At 41.8% G+C, this 18,620-nt stretch overlaps 2 protein-coding genes across 3 annotated transcripts; both read left to right on the forward strand.

The window, feature by feature from the left end:
- The first annotated feature begins 2,942 nt into the window (after positions 1-2,942).
- On the forward strand, positions 2,943-5,593 carry LOC122022536 (zinc finger CCCH domain-containing protein 15 homolog). The gene is made up of 3 exons (XM_042580563.1): positions 2,943-3,099; positions 4,486-4,632; positions 5,334-5,593. The coding sequence occupies exons 1-2, from the start codon at positions 2,992-2,994 to the stop codon at positions 4,618-4,620; spliced, it is 243 nt and encodes an 80-aa protein (XP_042436497.1). The 5' UTR covers positions 2,943-2,991; the 3' UTR covers positions 4,621-4,632; positions 5,334-5,593.
- Positions 5,594-6,526: 933 nt separating this feature from the next.
- Positions 6,527-17,284, forward strand: LOC122025146 (18S rRNA aminocarboxypropyltransferase-like). Of its 2 annotated transcripts, XM_042583913.1 has the most exons (11): positions 6,527-6,703; positions 6,976-7,013; positions 7,601-7,650; positions 7,755-7,820; positions 13,636-13,676; positions 13,876-14,012; positions 14,508-14,598; positions 15,622-15,693; positions 16,555-16,667; positions 16,819-16,952; positions 17,049-17,284. In XM_042583913.1, the coding sequence occupies exons 1-10, from the start codon at positions 6,624-6,626 to the stop codon at positions 16,947-16,949; spliced, it is 819 nt and encodes a 272-aa protein (XP_042439847.1). In that variant the 5' UTR covers positions 6,527-6,623; the 3' UTR covers positions 16,950-16,952; positions 17,049-17,284. The 2 variants fall into 2 exon arrangements, with proteins under 2 accessions (XP_042439847.1, XP_042439846.1); XM_042583912.1 differs by having other exon boundaries at positions 16,819-17,284.
- The last annotated feature ends 1,336 nt before the right edge of the window (positions 17,285-18,620 follow it).

Here is an 18,620-nt window from a genome sequence, read left to right on the forward strand (position 1 = left end):
GACGTTAAATATCGAGAGCGAGCGCGCCTATAAATAATCCGAGCGGACGAATCGACGAGCCCCGTCGTTAAAGATCGAGAGCCGCGCCGACCGCTATAAATATCCGTGCTGCCGAGCTCCGACGTTAAATATCGAGAGCGAGCCGTCTATAAATAATCCAAGCGGACGAATCGACGAGCCCGTCGTTAAAGATCGAGCCGCGCCGACCGCTATAAATATCCGCGCGCCGAGCTCCGACGTTAAATATCGAGACACGGCGCCTATAAATAATCCGAGCGGAATCGACGAGCCCGTCGTTAAAGATCGAGAGCCGCCGACCGCTATAAATATCCGTGTCGCCGAGCTCCGACGTTAAATATCGAGAGACGAGGCGCTCTATAAATAATCCGAGCGGACGAATCGACGAGCCCCGTCGTTAAAGATCGAGAGCCGCGCCGACCGGCTATAAATATCCGTGCCGTCGAGCTCCGACGTTAAATATCGAGAGACGAGCCGGCGTCTATAAATAATCCGAGCGGACGAATCGACGAGCCCCGTCGTTAAAGATCGAGAGCCGCGCCGACCGGCTATAAATATCCGTGCCGTCGAGCTCCGACGTTAAATATCGAGAGACGAGCCGGCGTCTATAAACCCTCCGAGCAGAAAGCCGACGAGCCCCGTCGTTAAAGATCGAGAGCCGCGCCGACCGGCTATAAATATCCGCGCCGTCGAGCTCCGACGTTAAATATCGAGAGACGAGCCGGCGTCTATAAATAATCCGAGCGGACGAATCGACGAGCCCCGTCGTTAAAGATCGAGAGCCGCGCCGACCGACTATAAAAACCGAGCGGAAAACCGACGAGCACCGTCGTTAAAAATCGAGAGCCGCGCCGATCGGCTATAAACATCCGCGCCGCCGATCGGCTATAAACATCCGCGCCGAAGAACGAATATCAGAGTAAGAAACCGCGGAAACTACAAATATTAAAACATTCAGGGCCGATTGGGGGTTGGTTCTTCGATGCTCGGCATTTGTTGACTTCACGCAGGCAGGATACGTGCAGAGCGAGTAGGCCTCGTCGCTCGGACTTTATGCAATGAGCCAAGCCGATCGGACGCGTGAGGGAGAAAAATCTTCATCTTGAGGCCACCTATTCGTTATTCCTCGCCTGACTTGAGCGTCGGAGGGCCGTCGCCGGGACACCCCTCCCGGCTCGGTTTTGCTGCAGGTTCGCCGGAGCGCTCGAGGATCCAGCAGGGAGTGCCACGTGCCCAGTGTCCGTTGACTCCTGGTTCGGACAGGATCATATTATATTATAAACGCGATGCGTGCACGATCACTAGTAAACATTAAAAATCTGTTTTATGCAATGGTGTGTTATAAAATGATGCTTTTGCAAATCTTCTCAACTCATTTTTCATATTTAATTTGCATAATAAGGGCTTTAGTCTTTCCAAATTGTTCCGCTAGAATCAATATATTCTGCCTACAGCATCTTGATCTTCAACATTCTTCTAAATTTGGAGAAGGCTCTTTGTCACCCCTGGTGAAGCATAAGGGTGCTAAATGGTGGTCATTCAAGTATTTATAATTTGATTCTAAGATACGATGTATTTATAGAGATTTTTTTTTAAAATCAAACGAGCAACCATAAGATGCTAAGTTTTAAAACCGTCTACTGTGCATTTTTTGATTTCTCTTGACGATCGGTGTGAAATTTCCATAAGACAAGATCGATAGTCCAGATTCAATATTATCTGGTTCCATATTTTGCAGATAATAACTATTTGTCTCAAATGCAGGAGCAACAATGCAGCCTCCTTAGCACTGGCCTTCTTCAGGTCATGTACTGAGGGGTAGTCCCCTTTGTTCCCCCTTCTTTCTATGCAGTGAAAATCTGAATAAAAAACACTCGCTTCTCAATTTGCTAGGTACTAAGTCATGAGTTTTACACTCCATTTTAATTCCTGTGATTGTGAAGATCCGAAGACTAAAGCATCTAGTCCTTAGTTTGTTACTTCTAAGAAAGGCTATCGATCCTTCCCGTGCTATATCTTTAGTTTTAGCTAAACAGTCCTACACTGCATAGGCACTGGCAGAAGCCCGTATTTTTTATTAAAAATAGGGGGGCTTGCACTTCCAGTGATTGTGGCTCTGGTAATGCGGGTTGTGAGATTTATCAGGTTGTCCAAGGCCTTCTGCATTGTCCGGGGTAGTCAGAGCTCCCATTCCTTCTTTAACAATAGAAAGAAGGAACAAATAAAAAATTTCTTTATAAAAAAAAAATCAAAAAGGTATATTTCGGTGTCTCTTTATTTTTTTTTTTCAATTTTTTTTATTTTTATTTTTTCTTCATTTTCATAAAATATATGTATATTTCGGTGTCAGATTCCATATGCTTCTTTACAGATCCTTGCAATGAACGTGACGGGTTAAAAGAGATAGCCGGCTACAAGCGGTACCACGCATGAAATTGCACCTCGATTTCTCCAACAGTTGAGCAAAGCGAAATCAAAAGCCAAATCTCCTATCAATATAAATACATCCCCATGATCAACAACTGAATCATTCTGCACGCTCACTCGTATGATGTGCTTCACATTTGGACAGAAACCTCCGAAGGCAAAGAGGCAGACAAAGGAGGAGGCCCGGAAGTTGAAACAGAAGGCAGAGAAAAGAAGGGAGAAAGAGACGAAGATAAGGGAGGAGAAGAATAAGAGGAAAGAGAAAGAAGAGAAGAGGAAGAGGGAAGAGAGAAAAAGGAAGGAACAGGAGGAAAAGAAGAGAAGGGAAAGGGAGAAGAGAGAGAAGAGGAGGAGAAGAGAGAGGAGATTTTGGTTTTGAAGAAGTTTTTTTTTATGCATCGAAATTCCTGTCTTTGGATGGGTTTTTATTATTTGGCGGGGTCGGGCGAACAGTAAAATAGTTAAGGGATTCTTTTGCAAATATGTCCAGGGCGTTAAATTAGGGCAGAAGGAAATCGAGCTTCTCTTCTTGTCTCGATTCGACGGATGGGGGCCGAAGAACAGCAGCCGCAGAAAGCTGGCAATGGTGTCGGGGGCTTGGCGACTCCAACGCCCATCTCTGAGGCCCAGTTCCTGTCGTGGAAGCGCCGAAAGGTTTTTGATTATTCGTGTTCATCTTGTTTCACTCCAATTTCATCTTACATGGATTTATATTTCTGAATTTCATTGTTGGAGGGTGAGCCTGCTTGGAGTTTCTGCTGTTCTCTTTGTGCTCGACATTTATTTAATTAGTTCTCATCATTACTCGTTCGTTCTCATTGTTTGATTCGTTGCCTTCTTTTGTTTGTTTATCGTTTCATTGGGGATTTTCTCCATCTCTATGTAATAATGCGGAATTTTGGTTGTATGAGGCTTATATCTTTCGCACTTCATTCGATTTCCATCTTTATAATTTTTTTCTCAAGGAAAAATTTAATTTTTATGATACTTATTTCGTTTCCCTCTTTCAGGATAGTTCATTTCGATCATCAGAAGTGAATACTAATACGACTATTTTTCTGAAAGAAAATAGGTCATATTTTTTTAGCATCAATGTTTGTATTCTCTACTATCGTACTTACGACTAGTTTTGACTTTGGGATTTATACGCCATTATCCCTTTCCATTTGTTTCACGAGTCCTAGACAGAGTAGAGTGCTAGAAACTCTATTGTCTGTTGGGAGGTTTACACTTATGTTGGAGCTTTTCTCTTGTAAAATTTGCAGTATCATATGGTTTCTTGTGTTTTTTATTTTTTAGTTGTACTATGGAAGTTGTTTTTTTTCCCGCATATCTTGCCTGAGATGCATACTTAAGATCCAATTACGCATGATTAATAACCAATAGTGACTTAAATGAATGTTTGTATAAGTGAGATAGTGAATATACTGGTAGGCATCTGTAATGACACACTGGATGTATGCAATCTTGATAGTATTGTGAAATGAGAAATTAAGTTTTGCTACAATTTGAATAGTTTTCAGTATAGAGAAACTTGGAGTATACATATATGTATGTGCTCTTACAGTACTTAACCCTTGAACTTGTCGACTTAGTGTTCTTCCAATTATTTCGACCTTGTTGTTGTGAACAAGGGCTATATCGGATATAGTTCTATATGTTGTACCTTGTAATGTCATATGCCATTTAGGTAGCTACTTAAGTTTTACCCTCCCTTTTTCTTGTTTAAGTTAGTTCTTGAATTATCTTAGATACACCAAACATAATGAACATTTTGTGTTGCGGTTCACCTCATTGTAAATTTTCATTAATATTTTAGGGGTTAGTTACTTTGGTTTTCATCTGGAGCACCATTGCTCCAGTTATCTGATTGCTAAATTAATGCACATTTGCTCTTAGGCTGTTAGGCATGTGCTTCTTGTGTAATTCATATAGGTGAATGCATATGCAAGTTATTTACTTTGCTCACTTGATTGCTTATTGGTCTACTTAACCAAATTATTATTGTTGGCCAAATCTCAAGTTAATGTTCATAAACAGGATGCTGAAGCAGCAGCAAGAAAAGCTGAAGCAGCTCAAAAACGTGCAGAGGACATAGCTGCAGGAACAGTTCAGATGAATGGCCGTGAGCTTTTTCACCATGAGCCTTGGGTATTTGATAATGATCAATACTGATTTTCATCAGAGGTTAGTGTGGTTTGTTACTTAACTTCCTTTGTCTTTTTGCCTATCTTGTGGACTTTCTCTTTATTAGGGTCGTAGCTGGATGTATAGCAGCATTTGTTTCTTTTGGATACACTTATTCCTAGTTAAGATTTGTGTAGTAATTCTTAGTAGAGTTTTATTAGTTTTGCGAGATAGAAATTTCAAGGGTGGTTTGGAATCGGGATTAGGCCAAGACCAGCTGGATGACTTTTTGGACTTGAAGATATTCATACTTGGATGTTTGTTAATAGCACACCGGATCGCATAGAATGTTGCACGATGCTCCTTGCTTCCTCTCCAATGCTTGATCCTTGGCTACTCAATGTAGTTCTCATTTGATTTACCTTCCAAGTCATGTTACTAAAATTATTGGTAGTGTCTTCTTTACGGTTATTATGGAACACACTGACATCAATTTATTACTATTGTCATATCAGGTTTATCCTTGACTGGTATATAGTGGATTCCCATGCAAAATTCATACATGAGTTGTTTCGCTAATTCTTTTTTTTTCTTGAATCAATTAGGCAATAGCATATTTCGTCTTGGTCCTCAGACTGTGTGATGTTTACTGAACAAATAAGGATTCATCAATGACAGTTTTTGAAGTTATACCTTGAATGCTTGAAGTTAATTTGCTGTACCTTTTAAATAGTCTAATAAGTTACTGCTACTACTTACAGGTGTTCAAGCAACAAGAGAGGAAAGAAATATGTCATCAAAGAGGATTTCGAGTTGGTGGTAAAACGTGACACAATATTAAAATTTGAAGTATGTACTTTGGATGAATTACCAATTTATGTAGTTTGTAACCTGAGACATTTTGAAGCCTCAGTAAAAGAACCTCTTTGTTCAACAAATGCAGTGTAAAGGTTGGAGAAGCATTGTAACCTGAGGTTCATGCTTGCTAACATGCACAGTAGAAATAACAATTTTCATTCAATGCTCTGCCAAAATTTGTTTTTTCTCAAGATACCCTCAACTTTTATTATTTTTTAAATTGAAGCTTAGAAAAACATGTAGCTTATAGTTATTTAATATGTAGTTATTTCAGCATCGATTGAGTTTTGGTCAAAAGTTTATTGAGTGAAGAACAAAAATCTAAAATAAATTTAAAAGGTTGGTTGCATTATACTGTTATTTAGAGTTCTTGATATGTTTTTTTTTTAAATTATGTAATATATTTCGACACTCAATCAAATTTTAATTGGTGCAAAAATAAAGTTGTAGACCAATGACTCTTATTAAGACATTACTCATGCACTTTAAATTTTGATTCATTAAGTTATGAATTTTTAAAAAATTAATGAATCCTTTACTGACCTCTAATAAGGCTTATAATCTTTTATTTTCTCCCTTTTTAAAGAAATTTTTTACATCTAATAAAATTTTAGTTAAAACGTGATGGATGCCGAAATGTGCTATATAATATTTTAAAACATGCCATTTTTTATTTATTAAATTGATTAGTGAATTTAATATTATAAAATTTTAATTTTATTTTTTTATTTAAAAATTTGATAAGAGATTTATTAACAAACATGATTCATAAATATTAATTTCAAATAGTCATAATTTGTATTCATTAAAATATATACGCATACAAATTTATTCATGAGTTTATTTAAATATATTATTTAATTGATCTTGTAAATAAAATCTTACTATATCAAATAATGTTTTATTCATTTACAATTAACTATTTCTTCCAAACAAATATTGTTGTTTATTAACTTGGTCATCTTTATTAAACATCTCCTTAATTTTTTTATATTAAGCCCAACAAACGATTTGAATTTCTAACCCAAACCGAACCAACTCGATCCGTTGAGACTTAAATCGGCTGATACGGTGCTTTTGTACCACTATTAAACTGGTCTTGGTTCAGTGAGGACCGGTTCAACTCGTTCGTCTCCTAAGAAACCCTTGCTCTGCTGTGCTTTGAGGCGGTGGCGCCGCTCGTTCCAGCTCCGATGGGATACAACCGATCACGCCGCCCTGGGAACCGCTCTGATCGTCGAGGGCAGGCAGGTACTAGCCGAGGAACTCAGTGGTAAGTCCTGCACCTCCTCTTCCTCTTCCTCTAAACTTAGGGATTCGCTTCGTAAGTGGCGCGGTGGCTCCACTTGCGACTTTGCGAACTAGATGTCCATTCTCAATTCACATTTTCTCAGACAGTTAAATTTGTTGCAATAATTGCGTTGAATCTTTGTGTTAGCTCATAGATTCCGGCAAGGTTATAGTTACGTTGGTTTGGTTAGTGGTATTGTGATTATGTATAGCTATAGCTATGTATGACTTTTTCTTCTGAATGATATTTTGCAGGAATGAGGACCTGAACAGTTCGCTGCGAACGCATGAAGGTATTTAGTTTTCACTTGGTAAATGAGACTTATGGTACTAGTAGTATCATCATATTCGTGTGCACTTATGTACTGTCTGTATTTTATTGGACATGATTTCCATCCTCGAAATTAGAAATGAAAAGGCAATGATGATCCTGTAATGGGGTTATGCTGCATATATTTAATAGCAAGAAGATTGTGTATTGTCAAGGCACCTTAAAGAGTTAAAGTTCATTATCATGGACATGAACTTATAAAAAAAACATGTTTTGTTTTGTGCTCTGTGAACTCTACTTTACAGCCTTTTGTAGTAATGATTGTCCTTCACCATATTTTTCATTTTTGAGCTTTTGAGATGATATTAGTATTCATATCAGCTAATTTGTATAATTAGATTTAACAATAGCAAGCGATATATTGATCTTTGCATGCCCAGTTAGCAAAATTTCAGCAATCATTTATCATCAAATTCTTGGGAGTTGTGTTGTCTCAGTTAATTGTTTTATACCATATATGAGTTTTGGATAGACATATAGGCTTCTGAGAAATTTAGCTTCTTTCTTTTAACTGGAACTATTCAAGATGATATATGTCAATTATTGCAGAAGATGGTCATGAAGAAACTAATACTCCAAGGATTAAGCTTGCAATGTGGGTATGTGTTAAACTATGCAGGATGTTAACAGTTTTAATATGTGCACTTCTAAGCCGCCTGAACTAGACATCTTCTACACTCTTTCTATGTCTTGGCTAAATCAGGATTTTGGACAATGCGACATTAAAAGATGTACTGGTCGCAAACTATCAAGATTTGGATTATTGAGGGTAAGTGTTCTATTATTTGAATGGTTTTCTTGGAGTGCAAATCTTAGGTTAGGTTGTCGATTGTGGCCAAATTAGTCTGTCCCATAGGTGGATTGTGTTTGAGGTTCCAGTTTTTTTTTTGTTGACTCTGGTTTTGTCTTTTTGAGAATTATGACATATATACCAAACAAAGAAGGATCACAGCTAGAATTAGCAATTTGGTAAATTGTATTTTGGAACAGGGATTTGAGAATGAGCAATTTTGCGATCCCTTGCCTTCTGTCCATTTCCCTGTGGATTATATATTTATGAAGTATTATACTAAACAAAGAAGCATCATAACTAGAATTAGCAAATGAGCAAGTTAGCAACCCCTTGCCTTCTGTCCATTTCCCTGTGAATTATTTTTAAAATTTTTTTTATTGATATATAACTTTCCTAGGTTTCAAAGTTCTTTTTTGTGCTATGCATTTACCTCAAAGGTAAGCTTTAAGATTTTCCCACTGATCCTGTCCGAATAGCTGAACCAAGGGACACTGGGCATGCGGCACGCTCCCAATCGTTGGAGTGAACCTCAGGCTGGTCGAACGAAGTTCCGGCGATCCTGCACCAAAGTCTAGCCGGGAAGGGGTTCCCGGCGACGACCCTCCGACGCTCAAGTCAGGTAAGTGGTGGAGAAAGTGGCTGCCAAATTTTTATTATGCGTACCTTCGGCGAAGTAATAGCCTCTTTATATAGGATGGAGAAGGAACTGATGCACGCCTACCGAGGTGCGTACGTGTCAGCAACCCATACCACGGTATGCACTTGTCAGAGAGCTTACCTGACATCATGCTGCCACCGTCGAGCATGTCCTTTGATGGGACGGCAGGACCACCCGTTGTCAGACTAGAAGTATGGCATAGCCATACGACTTGACGGCTGTCAGCAGACGTCCCCGTCTTTTACCCACCGTCTGACGGGGGTGCCCGGCCCGCCGAGCGGGCGATGAACGTCGTCCGGACGGGCTTGATTCTTTGCGCCGTCCGGGCGGCACCTCCTTCCGCTCGGTCATTATACACTGTTTTATTTGAGCGTCGGAACCCTGGTCCCTACCAGGGTGCCTTTTACTATCGGATTTCCCTTTCTTCTGAGTCCGGTCGGCTTGCCCTTTTCTGGCGAACCACTAGACCCTTTGACCTCCCCTCAGCGTTGACTCCTTATGGGGTTCCGGATTTTTACCGCCGGATCACTTGCCTTCCTCTCGAGTCTAGTCGAAGGAGGCAAAGTCCGACTGACTGGACCGCCGATCTGTCGAACAATGATCATTGCCTTAGGCCGCTCGGCCATGCATAAGGATGCTCAGCCGAGCGGCGATATCTTTCCGTTCGGCGATACTCTGTCCATGCCTTGTACTTTCTTGGAATCGATGTCCGTTGTTCTCCCACACTACCCATCACGTGCTCTGCGCACGGTAAGAGGAGCTCATTAAATGCGGCTAGTAACCGGCTGACACGTGGCGACCGTGCATTTGTCAGAGTATGGCGGTTGCGTCACTTCCGATGGGACAGCCGCCGTTTGAAACGGACGATCCGATGACAACCTCGATATCGACGACCTGGATCGGACGGTGGAGATCGTTTCCGGGCGGCGATATAAGACCCTTGACTCGGTTTCCGCCGCATTTCGTCTTCTTCGTTTCCAGATTCCTGTCACTCCTCCTTTCGCCGGCGACTTTGTGCTCAGATTTTCCGACGATCACACGGCAACTTCCGATCATCTCCCTCGTTTGTAAGATCCTTTTTCTCGCTCCAGACGCATTCCTCTTTCTGTTAATCATCCTTGTCAGTCGGTTTTCTTCCATCGCTTGAACCATCTTCTTCTATCCCGCATTCTGGCCTTTCGATCATGACCAGTACCTCGCAGTCAACCGGCGGTGCTCCGGGTCTTTGGTACTCGAACATGGAAAGTCGGTTCGACGAGGAAGACGCCATGCGCCTTACTCGAGCATATGACCTACCGACCGACCACGAAATAGTGTTAGCCACGCCTTCCGATCGGCCTAACGATCCTCCGTCCGGCACTGTTGTCTTCTTCCGTGATCAATTCGTGGTCGGACTACGTTTTCCTCCTCACAAGTTTTTCTTAGAAGTTTGCAACTATTTCCGCATTCCGCTCGGCCAAGTAGTTCCCAATTCTATTAGATTGCTGAGCGGAGTGGTAGTTTTGTTCAAGCTGAACGGCATTCCCTTAACCCCAAAAATCTTCCACTACTTCTATTATCCCAAGCAAGCCGAGTGGGGCACCTTTGTTTTCCAATCTAGGATAGGCTTCGTCCTTTTCGATAATATGCCGAGCTCCAACAAACACTGGAAGGAGCATTTTTTCTACATACGCTTTCCCGAGCGGCCCACTTTCCGCACCAAGTGGCAGACGGCTATGCCTGCGCAACCGGAGCTCGGCAAGTTTAGAGGTGACGCAGACTATCTCCACGCAGCCGAACAGCTAGTCGGTCAGCGCTATCACATTGACAAGATGCTTCTCCCAGGAGTAATGCATATATTCGGCTTGTCTTCTACACCAGCCGATCTGCCTTGTAGCATGAGTAAGCTTCCCTATCTCCCCCTTTATTTTGTTCTAACTGATTTATTCTCTGCTTCTGCAGCTGAGGTCATGTGGAAGGCCAGAGCCACCGAGAAGCTCAAACTGAAGGCCGCTCGGATTGAGGCGGTGACGAGCAAGGAGGCCGCCGAACGGGGTCTTGCTCCGGCTGATCCGGCCGGCGAAGAAGGTGAGGGGACGCCAACGGTCCCGGAAGCCCCGGATGCCCCGGATGCCCCTGCCCCTCCTGATGAGGCCACGGGCAATCTAGAACCTGCGAGTGAAGCTGAAGTGGAGGGTCGTTCGGCCGATGATGTGCCGCTGCGCACTCGGAAACGCCGGCGACCGGAATCTGCACCTGCCTCTACACTTGATGAGCCCCAACCTGAGCAGGGTGTAGATGCGCCGGTGCTGTCCGGAACAGTTTCCGTCGAGAGTACCCCTACCCCTCAGGATTCTCCGAGGGCCAGCTTGGAAGTGCCGCCGTCCGGCCCTTCGAGGACTCGACGACGTCTCAGGCGTTTAGGCGAGCTACCCACCTCTTCTGCTGGCGGGCCATCTCAGAGCGGGCCGAGCGGCCAGAATCTACTTAAAACCGTTCTGCGCCTCCCTTCAGAGGCGTACATGGCTGCCGCCGATCGGCCGGTGTTTCCTGAGCAGATGATCACCCTGACGGGTCCTCTCGCGCAAGCTTGGATAGATGCTCGGAGTCGTATAGCCAAGTTGACTCCCGGGCAGCTCGGCGACAGCAACCTTCAATCGGCTACCGGGGTATAGCCCCTCCCCTTCCTTTCTCTCTTATTTGAAGTTTTTAACCTGCTCGTGTTTGCTAGCAGAACTGGGTGGAGCAGATCGCCATTAGCGATCGGTTGGCCGAGCTGGAGGAGGAACTGAAGAAACAAAAAACGGCGGGGGATGCCAGGCAGTCAACGGCCGCTCTGGAGAAGGCCAAGAAATCACTAGAAGCCGAGCGGAAACGAGCTGCTGATCTGGCGAGCAAGGTCGTTCGGCTCGAAACAATGATTAAACAACGAGACAAGGAGATCCAGACGGCGACCACTCGGAAGCGACAGGCCATCAACGATATGGACCACATGAAGGTGGAGATCCGGGGGCTGGAGCAACGCATCAAGGATCTCGACGCCCTGCTAGCCACCGAGAAAGAGAGCCGCTCGGCCGACCTCCAACGATCTGCTGGCGATGTGAAGGACCTTCCGGCCGCCAGCGATGCTGCACGGGCCGCACTCAAAGAGTATCAAGAGGGGGAGTCGGCCCGCTCGGACGAAGTGAGGAAGGCGTTCCTCCGCTCGGAAGACTTCGGAGAGAAGTTTACCGACAAGATATCTCTCATGTTCGAGGAGGCCATTAAGGCGGCGGTGGGCTATCTGAAGACCAAAGGTCACCTGTCTGCCGAGCTGACCATCCCCGACGAGGATCTGGCGAGCGTGATGGGCACCATCCCCGACGCTCTTTTTGATTTTGATGTGTGAGGAGCGTTTCTGTTTAACTTCTTTTTGAATTCCCGCCGTTCGGCCCCGATTATCTGTGTAAATGACTTTTTTGGCTTGCATATTAGACAATCTTCTGTTCCTTCCTATTTTAGCGAGAAATTTTTCCCTCGTCCCAACTTTAAGTGTTTTTTTTTTTTTTAAACTCTTCCGCTCGGCACCACTGATGGCGCTCGTTCACTTGCTCGCATTTTTTAATTCTGATTAACCATCTTTTACTTCGTGCTCGGATGTTTATAGCCGGTCGGCGCGGCTCTCGATTTTTAAAGACGGGGCTCGTCGGCGCGTCCGCTCGGATTATTTATAGACGCCGGCTCGCCTCTAGATATTTATCGTCGGAGCTCGGCAAGACGGATATTTATAGCCGGTCGGCGCTCTCGATTTTAACGACGGGGCTCGTCGGGCGGATATTTATAGCCGGCCGCGGCTCTCGATTTTTAACGACGGGCTCGTCGGCGCGGATGTCGGCTCGTCTCTAGATATTTATCGTCGGAGCTCGGCACGGATATTTATAGCCGGTCGCGGCTCTCGATTTTTAACGACGGGCTCGTCGGATTTACGGTCGGCGCGGCTCTCGAATTTTAACGACGGACTGGCGCGGATATTTATAGCGGTCGGCGCGGCTCTCGATTTTAACGACGGTGCTCGTTACGGATAGACGCCGGCTCGTCTCTAGATATTTATCGTCGGAGCTCGACGGCACGGATATTTATAGCCGGTCGTCGCGGCTCTCGATTTTTAACGACGGGGCTCGTCGGCGCGGATATTTATAGCCGGTCGGCGCGACTCTCGATTTTTAACGACGGGGCTCGTCGGCGCGGATATTTATAGCCGGTCGGCGCGACTCTCGATTTTTAACGACGGGGCTCGTCGGCGCGTCCGCTCGGATTATTTATAGACGCCGGCTCGTCTCTAGATATTTATCGTCGGAGCTCGACGGTTGTCAGACTAGAAGTATGGCATAGCCATACGACTTGACGGCTGTCAGCAGACGTCCCATCAAAGGACATGCTCGACGGTGGCAGCATGGTGTCAGGTAAGCTCTCTGACAAGTGCATACCGTGGTATGGGTTGCTGACACGTACGCACCTCGGTAGGCGTGCATCAGTTCCTTCTCCATCCTATATAAAGAGGCTATTACTTCGCCGAAGGTACGCATAATAAAAATTTGGCAGCCACTTTCTCCACCACTTACCTGACTTGAGCGTCGGAGGGTCGTCGCCGGGAACCCCTTCCCCGCTAGACTTTGGTGCAGGATCGCCGGAACTTCGTTCGACCAGCCGGAGGTTCACTCCAACGATTGGGAGCGTGCCGCGTGCCCAGTGTCCCTTGGTTCAGCGATTCGGACAGGATCACCCACCATTCAAGGTGCTTATTGAGGGAGTTAAGTTTGGCACGCTGTAAAGGGGTGAAATTGGCTAAGTGTGCATCTTTATGATTTCACAGAATTATGCATGCATTTATGTATACTTTTTTATGGCAGTAACTGTTGGCAGTAAATATTTGAATCTTGTATTTAGAAATTTTACCTTATTTCTGATATTTAACCAAGGCAAGGTATTCTGCTCATTTTTATTTCCAAAATAATTATTAACCACCATTAACAAATAAAGAACCAAGATAGCCAAGCCAAATTTATGTGCTCTTCTTTCATTCAGTGGCAATGCAAATAGAATGGTTGATTATGCTGATGCATTACTATAAATTGTTACCATAGTTTACTAACAATTTTATAATATATCCTACAGGAACTTCGTGTAAATAATGGTTTTGGTGGTGTTGTCTTAAGGTACATCTTAGAAAAGTCATCTTTTACTTTTCTAATCTCCTACATATCAGTGTTGATACATACATGTAATGTTCTCAATAAAATTATATGATAAGGATCTAGTGGATCATTACTCATCCTACAGTTTTAGAGCTTGATAAAGTTTTGCATTCTAAAATACACAATTTTTTATCTCTCTCTTTTTTGCATTTGTTGGCAGTCCTGTTGGGAAGCAATGTGTATCCAAGGAAGATCAGGAATTGATTGAGCGAAAAGGACTTGCTGTGGTGGATTGCTCATGGGCACGCCTGGATGATGTTCCTTTTATTAAACTTCGCTGTGGTGCTCCTCGCCTTTGTAAGACCTGAAATATCCATTAGCAATTGTATCTTTTGTTTCTTGACATAATACAGATCAGTATCTTCTTTTAGTGTTTTAGTATTCATTAAGGAAAATGATGATTTGATTCTGATCTATTTTTTGGGGCTTTGACACTCCAAATATTAAAAATGCTATAACACATGATTTAAAAATGTTTTTTAATTCTTGAGCTGTCGACATGTTCACTGCTCAAGTGTAGCATGGTCAAAGTCTCATCTGTGCGGGATGAATAGATATTTTCTCTTCTATTTTTTTTTTTTAAATTTTGATATAAACATAGTTGAATGGTACTATGGAAGTGCACATTCCATGGAAATTTATAATTAATGGCTATGTCTTGATATATAACTTTACAGAAGCATGTGTAACAGATATGTCCAATCACATTTCATGTTTCTATATATTATAGGTTCTTATAGCCTATAAACCTTTGGCATTCAGATTGAGTTATTTTTGTTTTGATTAATGCAGTGCCTTGGCTGGTGGCAGCAAATCCAGTGAATTATGGCCGTCCATGTGAATTATCTTGTGTTGAGGCTCTGTCAGCCGCTTTGATAATCTGGTACTAACTCTTCTGTTAGATTGTTGTGGTGGATGTCAAGTTTAGTTTAAAATGTTTTCTGATCTATGGTTCGGAAACAAATGAATTTTGGTACTTTCAAGGATTCAACATCAATCTCATGACTTGCGACATCAATTCAGTTGTGTTAGTTATCTTTCCCACTGATTTATCAGAGCTATATTCTCATTTCACCCAACATTCTTTGTACACAGCAAATCTTTACAGGAAAGTAATGCATACATCAACTATTGCCCATGGCTGGTCCAAATTATGGATCAATGTTTACTTAAGTGGTTTAGAAAAAATTGTTGAATGTAAGATGATTTTGAACTGTTACCTATCAGGGATAGCTGATCTGATGAGCACAGTTGTGGGTGCCTTTGTGACCTTCGAGTTTTTGTTACTGTAGAATTCTTAATGATAGGCATTTTATGCTGATTTAACCACATTGAGTCTGAATTAATAGAATTTCACATCCTCTCTGGTTCTAGAGCTAAAAGGTTCATAAAAGAAACTGTGGGGTAAGACAACTTCTACAGCATGCCTTTTTATGATGTTCAGGCCTCCAGCTAAAGTAGCACAAGCAACTTTTAATTTGCAATGAGCCCAAATGATGACTTCTTGGCATTAACCATACCCATTGAATATAAATTAGAAACATTAAACTAAATGCCCAAAATAAAAAGACCATGCCTTTATACAGATTTGTTGTGCTTTATTTTTTTTTTCATTCTTTACGTAGAATAGAAAGAGGTGGAAATTAGAAATTAGCATGATCCAGTTTCTGCTTCTTGTTGTGCTTTATTTTTTTTTTTCATTCTTTACATAGAATAGAAAGAGGTGGAAATTAGAAATTAGCATGATCCAGTTTCTGCTTGTTGCAACATGTAAAATTTCTAAAAGATTATGGTGCTTGCAGTATATAATGTCCATCTCTGAAGTACAATTCAAGTGAAATATTTGGTTTTAAAAAATTTGAAAGCATGTACATAAGTTCAATTTTTGCTTCCACATTTTTGTCAGCGGTGAGGAGGACACAGCAAATCTGCTGTTAGGCAAATTCAAGTGGGGGCACTCATTCTTGTCTCTCAACAGGTATATGCACTGACTTGAGATGCTGTTTAAAATTAGTTTGAGTTGCCGATATCTAAGTGCTATGCCTCCATTAACTAAAAAATAAACCTCTTTAGCTGCAATGTTAATTCCTTATTAAGGTGTTTATTAACCATTTATGAACATTGATCAGTTTGGGATGTAAAATGCATGATTCTTTGGAAAGGTGTTAATTTTGATGTGGGATTTCTTTGTTTTAGGTGAGCAAGAAAATATAGTCGCTCGGAGAGACTATTGAAAATGATACATTATAATGAAAAATTACCATCAGAATTACACCATGGTGCCTATCTTAATGATTTTTTTTTTCCTTCAAAAAAATTGCTTCAATCAGTGCAACAATTGGCAGATAGTGTTTGGTGCAGGAGAGTAGCCATGGTGTTGTTGTCTTTTCATAACAGTATGACAAGTACCCTACCCTAAGGCAGCTCCTTTGTCTACGTCATGCATTGTGGAACTAGTCCTGGTAGCTTGCTTTTCTCATGTTTATTGCCAAACTAATTCATTTTTATACTTTGAGGAAAATCTTGCTAACTTCTAATGTAGGTCAATGCCTAAAAAATTCATGATCACTGCTTACTTTTCCAACTATTACTTTTGGAAGTGTGATTCTAACTATGGTTATCGGATGACTACTCTTTTGTGTTGGAACTGAAAAGCCTTTGTTACAGGGAGTTTTTTTAGTCAAAACGATTATGTTGAATATAGGCAGGCCTACCTAACTGTTAATGCAATCCACAACTATGTATTACGTAGCTGACAAACTGATTTTTGTTTTATGGAGAGTCTAACATGCTATTATTATGTTGCTACTTATTAATCATTTATGTTCGTTGTCTGCAGAGAGCTACTTAATGCATATTCCAATTGCCAGACTGGATCTGAGGTGATATCTTTCCAGAACTCCTGGTTAGCTAGTAATTCACGAATTCCGAAGCAACCACCATGCCTAGAAGGTACATCATGATACAATGGTTTCTTACTGCGTGAAGAAATATTCTACAAGAAGCTTTGTTTGAAGTCGACAAGAGACTGTTTTATCTCGTTAGTTTTCCACATTATGATGCAAGTCAAAACCTAAATGAGTTGTCATCTGCTACACCGCAGGTACACCCAATGCATCTCTATGTTCTGATCCATCTGGTAGTGATTCTGAAGAAGGATTGCCGCCGCTAGAAGAGAACTTGAACCACATGACATTACAAGAGAGTGGAGAAAGTGATGAAGAAAGTGAATGAAAGGTGGAGTTATCACTGAAATTTTATCCGAACTATTTGCCTATTAACTTTAAGCTTTGGAGGTTAGAAAATTCATGAGAAGAATACTCAAAATTTCAGAAATTATTATAGAGAATCTTGAGATAAAGCTGGGATATCTCATGCTTCCTTCATGACTGCGATGGCTACAGAGTTGAAAGCGAACATTTAGGATAAAATAATTGACCTACTGTATCAACTGCTCACTTGCACTATAGTTTTGTAATATAAATTCGAATGATATTTATTTTGATGGAATAGAAAAAAAACTGCATCAATTTACTGTAAATTTCAATGCATGTTCTTCCTTCTTGTTGCTTTCACTGCCACTTGGAATAACTATCCTTTCAATGATTCTCTCTCAGTGACACATGACATTTCATCAATACGGGAAAAGTGGGGCTTATTTTGTTGCCATAGAAAAAATATGCCGAATATTGCTTAAGCATTAAAATTCCTTTTTTTTCTCAAATTTGGCGAAAAAAAAAAATAAAAATAAAAAAACAAACAACAAATTTTATCTTCAAAATCAGCAAAAGGATATTTTCTCTTTTGACCATTGAATTTCAGTCTCCATCTCCCTTATTAAGTACTTTTCTATTTTATTATTAATTGTGTTGTTTCATCTTGCTTGTTTCGTTAGTATACATAATTTTCTTGCTTTCTCCTCGTTGTTTCTCACTAAAAGGCAAAGGATGAGAATTGGAGATGACGACGTCGGCGCTGGAAGCATTGACCGAAGGAACCTTCAAAGCAATGTTGGCATTGAAGTTTTGAGCAGCGGTGTGTTGCCCAACATCCAGCGTTGCTGCTCTTTTTGGGAAACCCATTTCACCAACAAGATGCTTAACGCAAAGTAACTGTATGCAAACAACACTTAAATAGAATCCCAACATCTAGCTAGTAGTTACCGAACTTTAGCTCGGAAGCTCGAGTGCCATTTACACCTCCATGTCAAGGTTTATGAACACAGAAAACATATCGGTATTGCGTAATGCCAAAACCAGCTTGATCTGCAGTTTGGAGCCTACATTCAAGCAAACTGATTCTTTCATCGTATTTCCTAAAAATTAAAGCAGGCCTAAAATGATTCTAGCTTCCAGTAATCTTTACCACTAACTTCAGTTCTGAATGGAAATTGGAAAATCATGAACCATGTTTCACTTGTTATCGATCACGTTTGCACTCAGTCGTGGTACAGACTCAGTTAACTACTAGGCGTTCAAGTACTTTGTACAAAGCTACCAAACTCCTGGATGAAAAATCCTAAACCATGGATTAACTAACCATTGATCACATTTCAGTTGAGGCACATACTAGTTACTTAGTTCCCGTGAGATATGCAGTTGTTAGAGGATGGCAGATTTGTTACAATGGACTAGAGATTAATTCTTGACGAACGCATGCTATCAGGAAAAAACTCCTCCCAACCCCTAACCATTTGGCGGTTGACTCTAAACTGACCCTGTGATTTTCTTCCCTTCACATAATCCAGGGACGGACTGTGAGAGATCCCTGATTGAGTAGTTAACTACACTAAAGGAAATCATTCACCGAGACAGTGACTTTGTACCTATTATCCACACTGTAATTTTGAACAACCACGTAATTGATTGTCCCAACCATTTGGAATCAGCTACATGACAATCTTAT

The sequence above is a fragment of the Zingiber officinale genome, chromosome 9B (assembly GCF_018446385.1).
Source record: "Zingiber officinale cultivar Zhangliang chromosome 9B, Zo_v1.1, whole genome shotgun sequence".
Classification (NCBI taxonomy): domain Eukaryota; kingdom Viridiplantae; phylum Streptophyta; class Magnoliopsida; order Zingiberales; family Zingiberaceae; genus Zingiber; species Zingiber officinale.

What these genes read in the sequence shown, in the direction of transcription:
- LOC122022536 (XM_042580563.1), top strand. Translation starts at nt 2,992, where the DNA reads ATGGGGGCCGAAGAACAGCAGCCGCAGAAAGCTGGCAATGGTGTCGGG. An exon ending in TGTCGTGGAAGCGCCGAAAG is followed by an intron (nt 3,100 to 4,485) that starts GTTTTTGATTAT and finishes GTTCATAAACAG; the next exon opens with GATGCTGAAGCAGCAGCAAG.
- LOC122025146 (XM_042583912.1), top strand. Translation starts at nt 6,624, where the DNA reads ATGGGATACAACCGATCACGCCGCCCTGGGAACCGCTCTGATCGTCGA. An exon ending in TTTGGTGGTGTTGTCTTAAG is followed by an intron (nt 13,677 to 13,875) that starts GTACATCTTAGA and finishes ATTTGTTGGCAG; the next exon opens with TCCTGTTGGGAAGCAATGTG. An exon ending in GCAACCACCATGCCTAGAAG is followed by an intron (nt 16,668 to 16,818) that starts GTACATCATGAT and finishes GCTACACCGCAG; the next exon opens with GTACACCCAATGCATCTCTA.